Source organism: Pelophylax lessonae (genome assembly GCF_965119305.1).
Source record: "Pelophylax lessonae genome assembly, chromosome: 9".
Taxonomy (NCBI): Eukaryota; Metazoa; Chordata; class Amphibia; order Anura; family Ranidae; genus Pelophylax; species Pelophylax lessonae.
The window spans coordinates 251,213,356-251,234,158 of NC_138776.1; the positions used below are offsets into that span (position 1 = coordinate 251,213,356).

Below are 20,803 nucleotides of genomic sequence, written 5' to 3' on the forward strand. Positions count from 1 at the left end.
AATTGCACAAGAGTTTCTGCTAAGCCTTCAGTTTAGATCTCTAGATTTTAAAAAGTTGAGCCCTCTAAATGATAATTTTTAGATGGAGGTCATCAATGGTTGCCATAGTTGTCCACCTATAGGACCCCTTTAACCTAATAAAGAGTGGCAGATGTTACTTTCTACTATGTGTACCATCAAGTCTCATAATGAAAATATTTTCTTTTCCTCTTCTTCCCACTGTTACAGCTTTATCTTTTACAAAAGGAGTCGCTAGAAGTGGTGACAAAATCTATATTATAAACGGTGTTGAAGCCACGTATTTCGAAGCCAAAACTAACTGTGCCAGTGTTGGAGGTCAGCTGGCCTCACCCCGGACCCCCGAAGAAAACCAAGCCATCTTCTCAATCCGCAAGCAGGTTGATAAGCACACATTCATGGGTATGAACGACTTTCAGAAAGAGGGTGATTTTAGATATCCATCTGGAGAAACCATCATCTACACCAACTGGGGCCCAGGTGAACCCAACAATGTTGGTGGCAAAGAGCACTGCGTGGAAATGCGTGAAACTGGAAAGTGGAATGATGAAAATTGTGCACAAAAACGGCTTTTTGTTTGTGAGTTTTAAATCAATGCAAATAAGCTGATTCTTTGAATCCATGCACCTGTTGTATTTTTCAAACGCACCTTTGATCGATCATTTTTCAAAACCTGAACTTTTAGAGGCTACAATCTATTTATTTTCTTGGGTGATTCCAATTAACAAGCATTTATACATTTGAGTATAAAGTAAGTGTGTGCAGTTATTTTCCTAAAAAACTTTAAATGCATGTAACTGTAATAAAAATGACACCTTATTTACAGTGTAGTTCAATCTTATTTCTAGTTTTATTGCTTCTTCTAAAACATGTACCAGTATCAGAAATGCTTAGCAGTCATGCAAATAGAAATAATAAATAGTGGAAGTGACCCAAAACAACCAATCACAAATATTTTTTTACGCAAAGAATAATTGCTGAACTTATCAAAATAGGACCATACCTGATCTTAGCATTGAAAAAGAAAATTGGTTGGGGAACGTCTCTTCACAATTCATTAAAATTGTCAACCAAGTATTGCCACAGTTGGGATTGAGAACCCCGTAATGAAGAGTGGGCAGTGTAAGTGCCTGGGTAGCTGTTGGAGGTCCCCAGAGTAGTGAGATGGGAGCAAAATAGATTATGGTTATGACATGCAAGCCCTGCCCCTGCAATTGCGGGGTGTCTTAGGTAAAAAGACTCTATAGAAATACTTTGGCAGGTGATCACTTGTGCTTGGTTAGTCATGGTATGACCAAGGCATGGAAATCTTTGAGGCTGTAGCTTCTGGGAGCCTTCACCTAGGGGGGAAGCAAGGAAAGAGAGGTACAGGACTCATGAGACTACATATATCCCTTTGGCTTAGAATGTAGCACCTAACCCCTAAAGGTAACTGGCTCTCATGTCTGCTGTTCTCTATCTGCTTCCAACTTAGGGAATGTGCTGTCACCATTGGGATGACTAAAATAATGTAATGTAAATCAACTGTGAATCAACTGGATTACAATAAAGAGTAAAATGTCAGTGTGTGGACTCCTTCTCCTAAGCTCATTTTGGGAAAGTCTTCTGGAAACAAAACTTGTTCTGGTTAGGCCAGGCCAGAGGTCTCATGGGGTTGCCTCATAGCACTTTAGTGAGTCTAAGGAGACCAATCTATGCTGGGCAGGAATGGGTTAAAGAATATAGGGGCTCTCCTACCACATGGCTGTGCACGTACAGGACCTTTCCCCCAGCACACAGTTAGGCAGTGACACAAAGGTCCCTCTGTGGATTCATCTTTAATGAGGTATGGAAAGGCATCTGTTGAAGACTATGATCCACATATAAGACATAAGATATTCTAAATTTTGTGGTAGAATGCTATACTGTGAATCTGATATAAGACAAAATCAGTCCAATTGATGTACTGACAGCCTATCTAATTTCTTGAGGCCCTAAAATGCCAGGACAGTACAAATAACCCCCAAGTGACTCCTTTTTGGAAAATAGACTGTCCGAGGTATTTAGTAAGAGGCATGGCAAGTTTTTTACATTTTTAAATTTTTGTCACAATATTTTGGAAAATAAAGAAATTAATAAAATGTGTTTCTTTTTTCACAATAGTTTTTTTCATACTGTCACCAGAGCAGTACAGCATCATCACATGACTGGTGTGGCAGTGATCATGGATACCCACTGGTGACAGTATGTAAAAAAGAAAAATAATGAATATATTTCTTTTCAATTTTTAATTATTTTTTTATTATTTTTTTACTATTTTTTTCTCTGTTTTTAACATTCTTTTTTTTCTTACTATTTTTTTTTCTTTTTCTAACATTTTCATTTGCTTTTTTAACTTTTTTTTTTTCATTTTTTACTTTTTTTTAAAAATATTTTTATCAGAGTAGTTTAGTGTCAACATAGCCACACTGTATTGCGCTTCAGGGTGATTTTTTTACTCTGTGCTTGCTGTTACAGTGAGGAACACTGTAACAGCAATCTTTTGAACTGTCATGAATGGATTTCCATTCCTAATAAATTCCTTACTTTTGGCATGCTGTGATTGGCTACAGTTAATCACATGGTTCAGTGTGCTGTGATTGGCCCATGCACCATGTGATAGCTATGGACCAATCACAGCATCACTACAGAATGCACACCTGTTATCACTATTATGAATGGAACTCATGGTATAGTTGGGTATACATTATAATCATGTGATCAGATTGCAATCACGTGATCCCCCAGCTGCTCACTGAGTCCGGTGATTGATTTCCACCCCAAGGTCAGCTCTGTCCCGAAAAACGTTTATAGTGCAAAAAAATAAAAACGAAATCTCTATTGGTGGGAAAAAAAGAACATCAATTTTATTTGGGTACAACATTGCATGACTGCACAATTGTCAGTAACGCAGTGCCGTATCGCAAAAAATGGCCTGGTCATTAAGGGGGTAAAACCTTCTGGTCTTCCTGTCCCTAAGTGGTTAATTAAGCATTGGAAGCAGCAGAAGCAATACAGCTAAAACTAACATTAAGATTCTAAAAAAATATTCTATTCAAACACACACGTTTGTGTACAAACCATAAACCCACACTACAAAGCTGAGGGATGGATGACTAATCCAGACAGCTCTCTGGTCGCCACCCCCCCCCCTGGTTCTAGAATATTGGAGAAAATTCTAGAGATTAGTGGGTGGAAACCAGGAGGGTTGTCTTGCATATTTAGGGGCCCTTAGCCAATCCTTAGGAAGTGAGCCTGGCAGGGAACTAAGGAGCCCTTAAATAGAAATGATTCATGCCAGCAGTAGAGTCAGGTGGAAGATGGAGATGAAGTGCTGAGGGCGTCTGGCCCTTGAGGGATCCCTGCTGGGGAGGGGCTCTACCTTGGCCTGGGGCTCAGGTGGCTGGCCTGGAATAATCCAACCACAGGACAAGTTGGAGAGACAGAGTGAGTATATTAGTACAGTGCAGGGATAGACAAGGGGAGAAACTGCCACAAGCAGCAGGCTGTTCGAAATAGACTTCTCAGCTGTCACGATACTTCAGGAAAGTTGTTTATTTTCTTAAAGTAAAGCAAAACATATAAAACAGAACAAAATAGAAAGGTTTCACACATCAAAAGGAGAGAGAGAGTTACGTGTCTTCAGAGTGTAAGATGTTATTTTCTCATCTCTGCTTGATCTGTAGATATAGTTGTCCTTTATACTATATGTAAAGACGATGTCAGTAAAAAGTGTGTCCCAAAAAGGTAGTAATTCTAAATATAAAAGTAACACCCACTCTTGCATATATGGTTTGAATCTATAGTAAGATACATAACCCCACCCAACATACTGACATAAGGTTCAAAAATAAATATACCTACATAGCAAAATGGCTTCTCTGTCCTTGAAAGAGACATCTTGAAGTACCCTTCAAAACTAACATCATTACATTATGACATTTATATATATTTCAGAGATTTTTATCATTTTAACTCTAAATTTCTTGAAGACAGCGGTGTGCTTAAAAAGGAAGTTAAGTCTGACATTTTTTTCCCCTTACCTGAGAAGTAAAGGCATAATATGCTAGTATGCATTGCATACTAGCACATTATGTGACACTTACCTTCAAACTAAGCCCTCGTCGTACCCACTGGAGGCCGCATAAATCTTTGCTGGTCTTTCTTCTGGGTCTGCGGACTCTGGGTGTGCTACTGGCCAGAGACGCTTGACGTCACTCCCACATGGGAGTCGCCAGTCACGGCACAGGCCTCTGAAGAAATGATGACGTCATCGGCGCAGTATACAGTAAATATCTCCTAAACAGTTAGGAGATAGTTACAGTACCTATAGGTAAGCCTTATTATAGGTAAATCTTACAGGGGGTCTTACTACCTCTTTAAGTATTCAGCCTTGCCCTGGGACCTCTCCAGTGTATCAGTCAGTAGGACTGGGAAGAAGAAGCAGGAAGGTGGTGAATCGGCAGCCAGGTGGGTTAGCATCACTGCGAAGAGTAGAGCTGGGATCAGTGTCTACAGAGAAGCAGAAGGTGTTGCAGGAAGCAGTTCACTCCACATGTGCTACTTTTCCAATAGGGACTGAGAGTTCTTAGCCTGTAAGTGGCTGTTGCTAAGCTAACAAAAAGACTGTTAGTTCCTAATGGAGTGAACCAAGCGGAGATGTACAAAGGATTAAGATATTGTGCAGAAGGATCAAGTGAAAGCTGTAAATAGGGAGGAAGTTGTCCCTGGTTCTGTTGTTATTGTCAAGTTGGACATCCCATAATTCCCTACCCCATCCAAGTTATCGTCTCCAAATAAAACAAGAAAAACCTGTTTAAAGTCTGTTTTCTGTGCCTGGATGCAAGAAGGAAATGCTATGACTGGCCTTGCAGCAGTGAGGAACTCTGACATCTGCATGGGGATAGTGTTTCATAGGCATATTTCAGTTAGATTAAAAAAAATTCAGTTAGAATGGAACAACCTCATACTTTTGCTTGGGAGATCTTCCATGGTTTTATTTGAATAAAGCACTTCTTGACAACCCGTGTCTTCCCAGCACAGGCTTCCATCCAGGAAACGCCTTCACTGTCTTCAATGTCTCTTCACTGTACCTTGACTTAGCCTTTTGGAAAACGAGCTTTGAACAAACTTGTCAACACTCACCAGGGTCCCCAGGCCTCATCTCGGCCCTATATGTTTCCCTAAATAATCAAGCACGCTCAGCACCCCTCTCATACATGAAACAGTGGAAATGTGACCTAACCACCTGGTCAATCTGGAGCACTAGAGTAAGGCCTGGTTAACAAAGCAAAATGTTCTTCTAATATGGCAACCCTTGAATCCGCATACAAAGTATTTTTGCAGTGGCACTGGATCCCTGCCCGGTTAGATGATGTGAAACCTGGGTGCAGTAATAAATGCATCAGGAATTGTGGCCGCCAGGGAATGTGCCAGTGCGCATATGCACCGCAACGTACCAGTATATTGCAGTGCCTGATAAAATATCAGTTAATATGAACATTCTACTAAATTTTTCCCCTTCTTGAGGATTTACCTAAGCCTCATAGCGATTACAATCCAGATCACTCATCATGCCCTTCATACACCCTATGCACCCGACACTTATCACACAAATAGTCCCCAAAAAAATCAAAAGATTCTGTCTCTTCTTCTGTGGCTGCAAAGTCTTATCCATATGTGGCACAGAAGGCGTAGGCGTTGATTACAGTGGCATCATGATCATCTTTTCTGCAAGCTTCTTGGAACAGGCAACAGTCACTCAGCAACAGCATCTCAGCACTTCAAGAATAACTGAAAAGAGGAACAATCAGTTTAGCTAGTGACTGGAGATGGGGTGAACAACCCAGAACTCCCGAACAGGGGAAAAGTTCTGACCCAAACAACGAACCACATTTAAGTCTATAGGTGGCGAACGGGAAAAATCTAAAGTGCCCATTTTGAAGGCTTACAGTATATGCAGGTAATTGGCCATAAAAGGGATATGGAGGTCTGGGTATGGCGCTGGGGGGACATGTGTCAATGCAATTTTCTTTTTTCAAAAACGGTAGTTTTTTCAGGAACAGTGATTTTAATGATGCTTAAAGGGCAATAATAAAAATGAAAAATTTCTTTAAATATAATGCTGCAGCAGAAATGGAATTTCTAAAGAAAAAAAACGAGTCAAATCACATTATTGTCTCCCAGGTTCAAATTGCTGGTGCCTGGTCTGGTATGGGTTTTAGGTGGCACCCCATGCCCTAAAATCCATACCAGACCCTTATCCGAGCATGCAGCCTGGCAGGTCAGGAAAGGGGGGGGTGGTAAAATGGAAATAGCCCCTCCTCCTGAACCATAACAGGCCATGTGCCCTCAACATGTGGGGGTTGGGTGCTTTGGGGCAAGGGGGGCTCTGCCCCCCCCCAGCCAAAAGCACCTTGTCCCCATGTTGATGGAGACAAGGGTATCATCCCCACAATCCTGGACTGTGGTTGTGGGGGTCTGCAGGCAGGGGGCTTATCGAAACAAGGGGGCCCCCAGATCCTTGCCCCCTTTTGTGAACGACCAAAAAAGTAATAAAAATACAAAGACAGTAAATCCATCGTCAATCACACAGCCCGCCAATCCCGAAAAAGAACAAAGAAAAAAAATGTTTCCATCTTCCATGAAGGATGACCACCTATTGAAAGCTCCACCTTTTGACAGTTCTTATATAGGTAAGGGTGGGGCCACCTGGCAACATCACCTGGTGGAACTGTCCCTTTGTGACGTTATGGACCGTTGCATGCTGGGTCGGTGATAAACAAGGGGGCGGTGCCCCCAGGTTTTTTTTTTTCAGGTGTGGTGGGCAGCGTGATTAACCAGTTCTGGACCGGAAGGATTTCCCCCTTAATGACCAGGCCATTTTTTGCGATTCGGTGTTGCGTTACTTTAACGAAAAATTGCGCGGTCGTGCGACACTGTACCCAAATAAAGCTGATGTCCTTTTTTTCCAACAAATAGAGCTTTCTTTTGGTGGTATTTGATCACCTGTGCGATTTTTATTTTTTGTGCTATAAACCATAAAAGAGCAACAATTCTGAAAAAAAAAAAAAATAATATATATATATATATATATATATATATATATAAAATGTTAAATCTAAATTTTTCATCATTTTAGGCCAATTTGTATTCTGCTACATAGTTTTGGTAAAAAAAAAAAAAATTGCAACAAGCGTATTTTGATTGGTTTGCGCAAAAGTTATCGCATCTACAAACTAGGGATTTATGTCATTTTTATTTATTTATCTATGTTTACTAGTAATGGCGGCGATCAGCGATTTTTAGCGGGACTGCGACATTGCGGCGGACAGATCGGACCCCTAACTGACATTTTTGACACTTGTGTGGGGACCAGTGACATTACTACAGTAATCAGTGCTAAAAATATGCACTGTTACTGTAATAATGACACTGGCAGGGAAGGGGTTACCACAGTGGGGATCAAAGGGTTAAGTGTGAGCCGAGGGGAGTGTTTACTAACTGTATGGGGGAGGGACTTGTGAAATAACCATAGAGACCTGTGATTCTATATAGAAGGATCACAGGCGCTCTGTGATCATTTCAGAGAAAAGAACGGTCAGCTGTGTTTACTGTGTGTATTCTTCCTCTCAGCTGGGAGCGATCGCGGTTGCCCGGCGTCAATCGCAGCCACCGGCCCCGTGGATCGCTGCCTAGTGGGGGTGGGAGCATGCTGAAGGCGTGTGCTCGCCCCCCAGCACCACGTGCACGAGTAAAACTGCGGCGGGCGGTCGGGAACCGGTTAATGATGGATTTACATTGAGGGACACTGGTTTTTTTATTTTACATAAAGGAAATGTCAAAAACTGTCTGTGTTTTTATTACATTGTGACAATTTTTTAGTGAATGGGTAGGGGTACTATATACCCCATACTCATTCACATGGGAGGGGCGTAATTTGGGGGGCCCCTTGTTAAAGGGGGCTTCCAGATTCTGATAAGTCCCCTGCCCAGATAACCCCACAACTACAGCTCAGAGTTGTGGGGTGAGACTTTTGTCCCCATCAATATGTTTAGAGAAAACCATGAAAACCATCTCATATTCCTTCTGATTTCATTATTTGCCCATTAGATGTGGACATTTTTTTCTGTTTTACTCCGGTTAAGGTGAATAAAGACATTTCTGTTATTTGTCATTAGTGATGTCGCAAACCTAAAATTCGCCGTTCGCGAACGGCGAACGCGAACATCGGCAAATGTTCGCAAACCGGCGAACCGGGCGAACCGCCATAGACTTCAATAGGCAGGCGAATTTTAAAACACACAGGGACTCTTTCTGGCCACAATAGTGATGGAAAAGTTGTTTCAAGGGGACTAACACCTGGACTGTGGCATGCCGGAGAGGGATCACGCAAAAAAAAGTTCTTAAAAATTATAATTTTTTGATAGAGAGCCAATTATTGGAAAAATTAAAAAAAAATAAAAATAAAAAATTTCTTTGGATTTAGCATCTGGGGGGTCTAAAAAGTGTACCTGTGAAGTTTCAGCTCTGTAGCATGTCCAGAACCCCTAAAAAACAGCATTTTTCTTATATTTTCAGGAATATGGCTTCTCTGCGGCTGGCTTTTTCTCTTGCAGGCATTTAGCGGGCATTTTTTTAGGCAGGCATGTCATTTTTTTATTTAGTGTCTGGGGGGTCTAAAAAGTGTACCTGTCAAGTTTCAGCTCTGTAGCATGTCCAGAACCCCTAAAAAACAGCATTTTTCTTATATTTTCAGTAATACGGCTTCTCTGCGGCTGTCTTTTTCTCTTGCAGGCATTTATCGGGCATTTTTTTAGGCAGGCATGTCATTTTTTGTATTTAGTGTCTGGGGGGTCTAAAAAGTGTACCTGTCAATTTTCAGCTCTGTAGCATGTCCAGAACCCCTAAAAAACAGCATTTTTCTTATATTTTCAGGAATATGGCTTCTCTGCGGCTGGCTTTTTCTCTTGCAGGCATTTATCGGGCATTTTTTTAGGCAGGCATGTCATTTTTTGTATTTAGTGTCTGGGGGGTCTAAAAAGTGTACCTGTCAATTTTCAGCTCTGTAGCATGTCCAGAACCCCTAAAAAACAGCATTTTTCTTATATTTTCAGGAATATGGCTTCTCTGCGGCTGGCTTTTTCTCTTGCAGGCATTTATCGGGCATTTTTTTAGGCAGGCATGTCATTTTTTGTATTTAGTGTCTGGGGGGGTCTAAAAAGTGTACCTGTCAAGTTTCAGCTCTGTAGCATGTCCAGAACCCCTAAAAAACAGCATTTTTCTTATATTTTCAGTAATACGGCTTCTCTGCGGCTGTCTTTTTCTCTTGCAGGCATTTATCGGGCATTTTTTTAGGCAGGCATGTCATTTTTTGTATTTAGTGTCTGGGGGGTCTAAAAAGTGTACCTGTCAAGTTTCAGCTCTGTAGCATGTCCAGAACCCCTAAAAAACAGCATTTTTCTTATATTTTCAGGAATACGGCTTCTCTGCGGCTGTCTTTTTCTCTTGCAGGCATTTATCGGGCATTTTTTTAGGCAGGCATGTCATTTTTTGTATTTAGTGTCTGGGGGGTCTAAAAAGTGTACCTGTCAAGTTTCAGCTCTGTAGCATGTCCAGAATCCCTAAAAAAAAGCATTTTTCTTATATTTTCAGGAATACGGCTTCTCTGCGGCTGGCTTTTTCTCTTGCAGGCATATATATCAGTGGTGGGTGGGCAGTGGCACAGTACACTCTCTGTGGACCTGGCAGCAGTCACTGGCACCCAGGCAACTGCAATTTAAAAAATATATATATATTTTTTTTACTTTGCAAGCTGCTGTGCCACTTTATATATCAGTGGTGGGTGGGCAGTGGCACAGTACACTCTCTGTGGACCTGACAGCAGTCACTGGCACCCAGGCAACTGCAATTTAAAAAAATATATATTTTTTTGTACTTTGCAAGCTGCTGTGCCACCTTATATATCAGTGGTGGGTGGGCAGTGGCACAGTACACTCTCTGTGGACCTGACAGCAGTCACTGGCACCCAGGCAACTGCAATTTTAAAAATATATATTTTATTTTACTTTGCAAGCTGCTGTGCCACCTTATATATCAGTGGTGGGTGGGCAGTGGCACAGTACACTCTCTGTGGACCTGACAGCAGTCACTGGCACCCAGGCAACTGCAATTTAAAAAATATATATATTTTTTTTACTTTGCAAGCTGCTGTGCCACCTTATATATCAGTGGTGGGTGGGCAGTGGCACAGTACACTCTCTGTGGACCTGACAGCAGTCACTGGCACCCAGGCAACTGCAATTTAAAAAATATATATATTTTTTTTTACTTTGCAAGCTGCTGTGCCACCTTATATATCAGTGGTGGGTGGGCACACAGTGGCACTGCAGTGGGCACAGTACACTCTGTGGACCTGACAGTCACTGGCAGCCCAGGCAACTGCAATAATAAAAAATATATTTTTTTTTTTCAATTTATTGCAACAAGATGCTGTGCCAACGTATATATATCAGTGGTGGGCAGTGCACTGCAGTGGGTACAGTGCACTCTGTGGACCTGACACAGCACTCACTGCAATTATGACAGAGGAAAAAAAAATATTTTTTAAAATGCCAGGTACTGTGCCTGTGCCACCCGAAATGAGTGTGGTGTGCACACAGTACAGTCTGTGGTAGGTCTGTGGCCTCTCACACACAGCGGGCAGGCAACTGCAGTGTACAATAGATATATATATATATATATATATATATAAAGAAAAAAATCTATTACCTTACCAGCCCTTAAAAGGGCTTTTGGGGACACTATATATATATATATATGTATATATATAAATAAAAAAATCCTCAATTACCAGCCCTTAAAAGGGCTTTTGGGGACACTAGATAGATATAGATATATATATATATATGAAGAAACAACTCAATTACCAGCCCTTAAAAGGGCTTTTGGGGACGCTAGGTATATATATATATATATATATATATATATATATATATATATATATATATATAAAAAAAAAAAACACAAATACCAGCCCTTAGAAGGGCTTTTTGGGGTGCTGATATTACAGCAGTAGTGGACCAAGAACACTGCAAGACCAGGAACACTGACTAACTGTCCCTAGCTTAACAGCAGCAGCAGCAGCAGCAGCTCTCCCTACTCTCACTACACACACTGCTTCAGAATGATCTAAGATGGATGCTGCCCTTGCTTATTTATAGGAGGTGGGAGGGTGTGGGAGGGAGGTACGCTGATTGGCTGGAAATGTGTCTGCTGACTGTAAAGTTCAGGGTCAAAGTTTGCCTCAATGATGTCTTATGGGGGGCGGACCGAACATCGCATATGTTCGCCGGCAGCGGCGAACGCGAACATGCTAAGTTCGCCGGGAACTGTTCGCCGGCGAACAGTTCTATACATCTCTATTTGTCATGTAGCTACTGAATAAACACACCATGCCTGCAAAGATGAGGTGCAACTTTTGGATTGAAAATTCATTATATGAAGTAAAATCAGTTTCTTGCTTCACACTTTTGAACTTTTGGCTCCTTTCACACGGGCGGTGTGCCCGACTGAGTTCGTTCCGCTCAGCACGGGATCGCTCTGCCGATCCCCGCTGACCAGGTGAATGACAGCTCCGTCTCCACTCTGTGTGCAGTGATGGCGCTGTCAGATCCCTGCTGTCCTCTATGAGGAGATCGGATGAGAACGGACCGCCTGTCTGTTCTCATTTAATCCTATCCAATCCTCCAGATGGATGGAAAATAGGGTTTCCATCCATCCAGATTTCATGGACAGGATTGGATCAGATAGCAGTAGGTGTCAGCGGAAATGTCTCCGCTGACATCCGCTGCTCCATAGGGCTGCATGGAGCATCAGATCTGGTCCGCCAGAAAAACTGACAGGCAGATCGGATCGGAAAACCTGTGACATGTGAACGGGGCCTTTGTAGTTTAGTTTGTTTTTGCATTCTAGCTTTACAGATTTTGCAATCTTCTTTAAATGACCTTGTTTCTTGCACACAAAACATTCACATGTTTTTTTGTTGCATGTTACTGTTTTCATTTCTATTTTTCATCTTTAAAACAGACTCACCGTCACTATTAATGCTTTCTGTTTTACGCTTACATTCATCCACAAGTTTTCCCTTCACATATTCCAATTTCAGTTAATCATCTGGACATGCATTAAGTGCTGTGACAAGCATTTCATAACTTGCTGGTAAATCACTGAGTAATAGTGCTGCGACATGAAAATCTTTTATTACTTCCCCCATACCTCTCAGGCGTTCTACCATTTCCAAAGTGTGCCTTATGTAATTCTGCATATGCTGGCCTTTCATCAGCTTGGTTTGGTATAGCTTTCAAAGGATTTGTCCACACCTGAGCGTTTTGAGCTCGTAAAACGCTCATCTCTGAAGTCTCAAAACACCCAACAAGCAAAATCCCATTCATTTCAATGGCCCCTGTTCACATATGAGCATTCTGTCATCTGAGGAAAAATGCCTGAAGCTCAAAAAAGTACATGAGCTTCTTTTTTGGCAGATTACAAGTGTTTTTGTTAGATGTCAATGCCTTCCTCCAAACACCTGCACAAAACGCCTGAAAAACGCCTGAAAAATGCCTGAAAACCGCCCAAAAAAGCCTGAAAAAGTCCCAAAAAATGCCTGAAAAAAGCCCAAAGAAACCCCTGAAAAAAGCCCAAAGAAACGCTTGAAAACGATACCCTCAGGTGTGAATGGAACCTAAACAAAGAACAGTTTATTGCTGAAATTAACTTTTTCATGTACATTTTTTAATCCTTCTCACATTTCTTTAGTAGTTTCACACTTACATACATACTATATCACCAAACGTATTGGGACGCCTGCCTTTACATACACATGAACTTTAATTGGCATCCCTGTAGGGTTCAATATTGAGTTGACCCACCCATTGCATCTATAACAGCTTCAACTCTTCTGGGATGGCTGTCCACAAGGTTTAGGAATGTGTCGATGTCAGGACTCTGTGCAGGCCAGTCAAGATCCTCCACCCCAAACCCGCTCATCCATGTCTTTAATGACTTTGCTTTGTGCACTGGTCCAAATCATTTGGTTGTGGGGGGATTATGGCGTGGGGTTGTTTTGCAGGGGTTGGGCTTGCCCCCTTAGTTCCAGTGAGAGAACTCTTAAGGCGTCAGCATACCAAGACATTTTGGACAATTTCATGCTCCCAACTTTGTGGGAACAGTTTGGGGATGGCCCCTTCCTGTTCCAACATGACTGCACACCAGTGCACAAAGCAAGGTCCATAAAGACATGAATGAGTGAGTTCGGGGTGGAAGAACTTTACTGGCCTGCTTAGAGTCTTGACCTCAACCTGATAGAACACCTTTTTGGATGAATTAGAGTAGAGAGTGCGAGCCAGGATTTCTCGTCCACATCAGTGCCTGACCTCACAAATGTGCTTCTGGAAGAATGGTCAAATATTCCCATAGACACTCCTAAACCTTGTGGACAGCCTTCCCAGAAGAGTTGAACCTGTTCTAACTGCAAAGGGTGGGCCAACTCAATATTGAACCCTACAGACTAAGACTGGAATACCATTAAAGTTCATGTGTGTGTGTAAAGGCAGGTGTCCCAATACTTTTGATAATATTGTGTATGTATGATTTGATCATCTTTTATAGACAAATAGAACAAAGACAACCCAGCGCTCATACCACAATACTTCACCCAGGGACTATGGCACGTAATGGTTTCAAAGATGCAGCCTTCCTCAGACTGGGCAATCTTCAGTATACTGTGAAGACATATACAAGAGGGCGCAAACATCCAGGGCATTACCACCAAAAGCATTTATTTTAAATTTATAAGACAATGTTATACTCACAAAGGCAGAATGAAATCAAGCTCGACAATAGCACCACTTCAGCAAGTTAGATGGGCATCCCAACCGATGCCACTTGGTGAAAAGGCTCACACGTTTCGGGGGATAGACCCCCCATTTCTCATTTTATCCTGCCTTTGTGAGTATAACGTTGTCTTATGATTTTAGAAAATGGTTTTGGTGGTAATGCTCTAGGCATTTGCGCCCTCTTGTATATGTTTTCACAATAATTATCTAAGATGCATCATTGTGTGCTCTGAGCTTTTTGGCCTTTCTCTATCTACTCATCTGAAGGGTGTTCTGGCCTGAATTAATTGATACATTTCTGAGTACCTCCTCTTATTAACAACATCTTACATTTCCAAGACTGGTAGTTCTGGTTTGTCAGGTTTGCAAATGAAAGCTCTGCTGCAGCTGTGTTACTGGCCATTTTCTTTTATTCTTTGCAGTTTTCTTTCTCTTGCTGTATCTTGCACGGTTGCTGTAGCTGGCTATGGAGCCACTGGTGAATATGATTATCTCCCACCCTGCACGGCCAGGCACACAAGTTTTCAACACACACTTGAGTCAGGATTTAGTCCTCGCAGCTTATTTGTTTTTGTATTTTATTAGGGGGATTGAACTTGGATGAGGATAGGGTTATTATGGGATGCCCACTTGATCAACAAGGAATTCTTCAGGAACACAACTATATACATCAAGTATACATATATACACTTCTCTTCTATCTCCAGCACAATCTTACTTGTAGAACTACATCTCCTGGGACCAGGTAGCACTGACAAATTGATCCAACAGAGACTCAGAGGAAGTGCCCTTTGCAGGCTTAGCTGTCCTACTCCTGTGGTTACTGGTCATAGTACCACCTCTTCAGGCACTGCCAGCCCACCTGGCTGCAGCTGCCCCTTCCACTAGCCCTCTTGGCTACTTCTCCACAGTCTTCACAGACTGTCTCTGCATCCATCTCAGACTGCTGGCACCCAGTCCCTTCAGGCATGCCTCTTAGTCATCTGACTGTAACACTCACCAGCCTTCCTGGTTATCTTTCTCCCTGGAGATTTGCCCAGCAGTGTTCTCCTGCTGTCCTCTCCTTGCTCCAGTGCCTCCTGGTCAGGATCCCCTTATGTGTCCTGAGAAGGGGTCCCTTCCACACCCACGCTCAGGCCTGAGTTCACCTCCCCCAGACTAGGGGGACTACTCTCAATGGCCTCTGACAGTCTAACACTCCATCTCCAGCTTCCCCCTGAACTCCACCACCCCCAGCTGGGATGGCCCTGATTACTTGAGGGGGCCTGCCCCCTGCCAACCCATCTATTGGTGAAAGACAGGGCCCTCAGTATATTGCAGGCAGCTCCTCCTCCCCTCCACGCCCATCCTTCTGGAATGTTCTGCTAGTTTCCAGAAGTAGGGGTAGGTATCAGAGATACTAACTGTGAGTCACTCACCCTGACCCAGATTAAACAACACAGGCTTGGGTGCCAGCCAAGCCTGAATTTACCTACACTAACAAAAACCATAACACTAGCACTCTAGCAACGCTAGGGGGTGCTACACTAATATTTTTTCAGATAATATTTTATTGTAATTTAAAAATTAGTGCATAAACACTTATGCAATTGCACACAGGATAATCAATTTCAAGTGAATGAATAAATAAATATATGGATGAATAAATAAATAATAATTATTAGTGAATAAGTATAAATAAATATTGAGCAGCACGTCAAACTAGCAAAAGCTCAAGGTTTGGACAAAGTATAAAGACCGCGCTCTAAATCACACAAAAATAAATATTTGAAAAATATATAAATTCATATATATATTTATATATAAAAAAGGGTCCTTATGTGATAAATGACAACTTCTCCTTTAGATAACAGTGGCTCAACCACCCGTGCTTGTGGAATAAATACGGTATGTCCTCCACTGATATCCACATGCACATACCGCTTACCAGATAAATTTGACCCCATTACAGGTAATCAAAATGGGCACCAGATCAAATAATAAACGATTGTCCTTAAATTGTTCAATTTATTGATCGTTGGCCTTGATCTGTGGACCTTTGAGTGGAATCCTAAGGACAATCATTTATTATTTGATCTGGTGCCCATTTTGACTACCTGTAACGGGGGTCAAATTTATGTGGTAGGTGGTGTGTGCATGTGGATATCAGTGGAGGACAGGACACATTTATTCCACAAGCACGAGTGGTTGATCCACTGTTATATAAAGGAGAAGTTGTCATTTATCACATATGGACCTTTTTTTCACATTTTTTTCACATACAGTATATCACTTTTTGTGTGGTGAATTGATATTTAAAGGAGAAGTTTATGTATATATATATGAATTTATATATTTTTCAAATATTTTTGTTTTTGTGTGTGCCAATCACTAGATTTAGAGGGTGGTATACTTTGTCCAATATTTTATTGTGCAGCAAAATATTACCTTTTAGGCTAAGTTCACATATAGGTGTTTTGGGGCGTTTTTCTGCTCTAGGATCAGCTCAAAAAATGCCCAACAAGACAAATCCTATTAATTTCAATGGCCCCTGTTCACATCTGAGCGTTTTGACGTTTTAAGCAAAATGCCCAACGCTCAAAAAAGTACATGAGCTTCTTTTTGGGCAGATTACAGGAGTTTTTATTTTTTTCCATTGGTTACTAGTCAACCTAAAAACGCCTGCCTGTAAAAAAAACCTGTAAAACACCTGAAAAAACGCCCATAAAAACGCCTGAAAAAACGCCTAAAAAACGCCTGTAAATAGCAACGCCAAGATGTGAACGTAGCCTAAAACAAGGCTCATGACATCCCCTTGAAATGTACCTTCCTAGGAAGTAGGAATGTGCCTCACTGCCCCACTGCTCTCCATAAAATAGGGGGAATTAAAAAACAAACCTATTTTAGTCAAAACAGAGATTATGAAATATGCATAACTTTTAGCTCAGCTAGGAAATGTTGATTTTAGCATTCCGCTGCTTCCAGGGGAACTTGGATAGGAGGGGAGGCAGGGGTTGCTACTAATCCCATGTATCTTTTTCCTGCAGCAGCTGAAAACCGGCAGGAGGGAGAGGAGGAGAAGCCAGCTAAGAAGATACAGGGGAAGATACAGGGGATTGGTTCCAGTAAATGCTGTTCCAGCTCCTATCTAGGATCCAGGGGTTGGCAGGGAAAGGACGCGATCTACCTGTCACTTGCCCGAGAACGATAGGTAGATCCCAATCGCTGGATTTCTGACCCCCATTGTAAACCTTGCCTCTGTAGAGAGCAAACACGTATATTTCCTTAAGGAATATTAAGCTAGTTGCTACTTGTTTTAATGGTTTATATAGCCTAGGCCTGGATAAACAAGAATAACCCTCTTTAGCAGTTCCCTGTTTATTAGTGATCTGCTAAGTAACGTTGTATTAGAATGGTTTATGCCCATTCCTAAATTGAAATAGCAGTTGTTTACAGGCCCTTGGAGAAATGTAAACGGCTATAGAGATACATTCATGGTGTTCTATTTTTTAGGAGTGAGCCACAGGCTGGCTATGTGGATGTAAGCTGACTGAGTTTCCTATGCTAAAAAAGGTTCACTTCTCGCTTTTGAATTTTAAAACAACATGGCTGCACACTGGAGGGCACTTGGTGAGAGGCATGGTGGTGCACTGGGGAGACTGGGTGCATATGAGGCACTTGGAGGCACAGGGGTGTATTGGAGACACAGAGCACACTTAGAGACACAGGAGCTATAGGCGTGCGCAGGGGGTGAAGAAGAAGGTTTGTCCTTCGAAACACGTCAGCCAGCAGGGACCAGGATTTGGGTCCCCTTACCCCAGCTTGGTGTTCCAGACACATGTGGCCTGTTGAGCAAATTGTACATTCATGTTTGTTGTGAGTAGACATTTTAACCATTTTATTAATACAATAAATTTATGTTGAATAAAGCATTAGGCCAGTGTGGCTTCCATATTTTATTTTCTACAGTACGATCAGGACAACCCCAGTCTTAGAGGGCAGCAAGACATTTTAAGGATTATCCACATTGTCCAAGGCAATACAGCCACTACAGAGCTAGTCCACTCATGCACAGGATTATGGTGCTGTTGGTTTGCCTGGGCACACCCTTATCACTATGTACGGTGCTGATTCACCCTACTGCCCAGGCTTCCCACCTTGTTGACCCCTCGCCTTGCAGTGCTGCTGGCTTCCCTCGCTTCTCCCCCTGGCTGCTGTGCAATAGGCTGTGCACACCTATGACAGGAGCACACATGGCACAAGGACTCTGAGGTGAAGGAGGGGTAGTGGTAGGGCCAGCCCTACAATTTGTCCCGCTGGGTCCATTGGCCCCAGGCAAAACTTTGAGAGGGGCAGCAAATTGACTACCAAGATTTTTTACTTTCAGCATTTTTTTGTGTCATCAGTTTGCGGCGCATTTCCCCCATCTCATACTGCCCCCTGTAGTGCAAACTGATGGGTAGGAGGAGGCGGAGCATCTCCTCCTGGAAACCTCCCTCGCATGATCATGGTGTGCGCAATGAGGTCAGACATCAGCGCACTCCATCTCACGCAGGGCAGGCTGGATCTTCTAGGGTGGTGCTTGCGGCAGACACAGTAGTGACAAAAGGACTGAGGACAGACAGTGGGTGTTTGGTGGACCGGTTTGGTGGTGAGTTATGGAAGAAGACAACAGTATATATAATATTTTCTAATTTTTATATTTACTGTATATAAAATAATGGATGTGGGGCCTTTTGATGGGTGTGATTTTTTTTTTGGGAGGGGGGTTGGGGGAGGGGCAGCATTTCATTCTTGGGCCCAGGCAGCACAATGTCTTGGGCCAGCCCTGGGTAGTGGCACAACGAACACTTAAAACTGAGGACCCACAGAAGACTGGAGGCAAGCAGGGTAGACACGGGGAAGAGTAGTGCAGCGGTGGGAATTGACCTTGGCATAGTGATGCATTGCCTCGCCATTTAAGCTGGTACCGATCCGAAGACTGGAGGCAGGCAGGGTATACACAAGGAAGAGTAATGCAGTGGTGCGAATTGACCTTGGCATAGTGATGCATTGCCTCGCCATTTAAGCTGGTACCAATCAGAAGACTGGAGGCAGGCAGGGTAGACACAAGGAAGAGTAATGCAGCGGTGGGAATTGACCTTGGCATAGTGACACATTTCCTCACCATTTAAGCTGGTACCAATCAGGAGAGCATATCCTAATGCAATAGGCTGTGCACACCTATGACAGGAGAACACATGCCACAAGGACTCTGAGGTGAAGGAGGGGTAGTGGTACAACGAACACTTGCAGCTGAGGAACCACAGAAGTCTGGAGGCAGGCCGGGTAGACAGGGGAAAGAGTAGTGCAGCGGTGGGAATTGACCTTGGCATAGTGACACATTGCCTAGCCATTTAGGCTGGTACCAATCAGGAGAGCTGTTTCCGGATTGGACACACCAGCAGTTTGCTGTCCACTCTGGGATTTTAGAAGAGAAACTAGAATTTGTTGATGGGCACATTTGGATCACAGTCCTCATTACCTGCTAATCCAGGACATCTTAGATGTTATGCCATGCAAAAATGACCATAGGTCAAGCTTTTTTCAAAGAAGGAAATTTTATCAATTTACAATTGAAGGCCAACCAATCTATTGACTTGATAACCTGAAGGTCTTCTATAGCTAGTTCAGAAACCAATCAAACCTCTTTCACCTTCCTGTTACCATAGATGATTTCTTATTGGTTGTTAGAGTTACTGCCTCTAGTTCATCATATCTGCTCTTTGAACTGACCAAATGTGATTGTGGTATGATAACAGATAGATGATAAGTCAACTGTGAGTATGAAGATTTTTTTTATCCAGTTCCCGACCGGCCTATTGCATAATGACACCGGCAGGAGCCTCTCGTCAAATGGGCGGATATCATATGACATCCTCCTGTCACCGGCCATGACCACCAGACACAGCCTATGACTGATCACTGTACCGGCCTGCTTCCGGTACCATGTGACTGCTGTAACCAATCACAGCAGGTCACATGACAGTTGTAAACAATGAATGGCTTCCTTTCAAGCAATCCATTGTATACAATTGTGTTGCTAGCTTTGATTGGTGAGTGTAATTACATGGTACAGACTGGGCCAATCACAGTCCATCTGTACCATGTGATTAGCTTTGACCAATCACAGATAATCACAACAAAGGAAACTGAATGAATTGATTTCATTCAGTAAAATGATTTCATATAGCATGCACTGCTATATGCAAACATAATGTGTAAAAAAAATAAATCACTTCCTGTTACTATAGTAACCTTATATTGCTTTGATCAAAGTGTGTTAAGAAAAATAGTTTTTAAAAAAAAATGTAAAAAATATAATTAAAAAGATAAAAAAGAAAAAAAGAAAAAAATATATTTATTTTATTTTTTTGCACTGTCACCAGTCAGTATCCTATTATATGATGGGGCTGTACTTCACTGGTGACAGTATATTAAAAAACAATGTATTTTCTTAATTTTCCAAAAACTTATGATGACAAAAAATGACAACTTCAAAAAACTCGCCATGCCTCTTACTAAATACTTTGGACTGTCTACTTTCCAAAAAAGGGTAATTTGGGGGATATTTGTAATTTTCTGGCATTTTTGGGCCACAAGAAATAAGATTGGCCTTCAGTGCATCAAGATTGATCAATTTTCAGATATATTCCATAGTTTGTAGACTCTATAACTAACTTACACTGATTTGGGTAATTGTCACCAAAGAAATGCAGGAGAATACATTTTGGTCTAAATTCAAGAAGAAAGTTTATTCATTTGCAAAATTTTATAACAGAAACAAAGAAAAACATGTTTTTTTTTTATTAATTTTTGGTCTTTTTTCATTTACTTAGCAAAAAAATAAAAAT

The 20,803-nt window shown here is 42.0% G+C and overlaps 1 protein-coding gene across 1 annotated transcript in view; it reads left to right on the forward strand.

The window, feature by feature from the left end:
- Positions 1 to 668, forward strand: part of LOC309562793 (uncharacterized protein) — a 152,518-nt gene extending 151,850 nt beyond the window's left edge. The window contains exon 11 of the mRNA XM_082267098.1: positions 229 to 668. Within this exon, the coding sequence (XP_082123224.1) occupies positions 229 to 608 (380 nt within the window). The 3' untranslated portion in view covers positions 609 to 668. The remainder of the gene's footprint in view (positions 1 to 228) is intronic.
- The last annotated feature ends 20,135 nt before the right edge of the window (positions 669 to 20,803 follow it).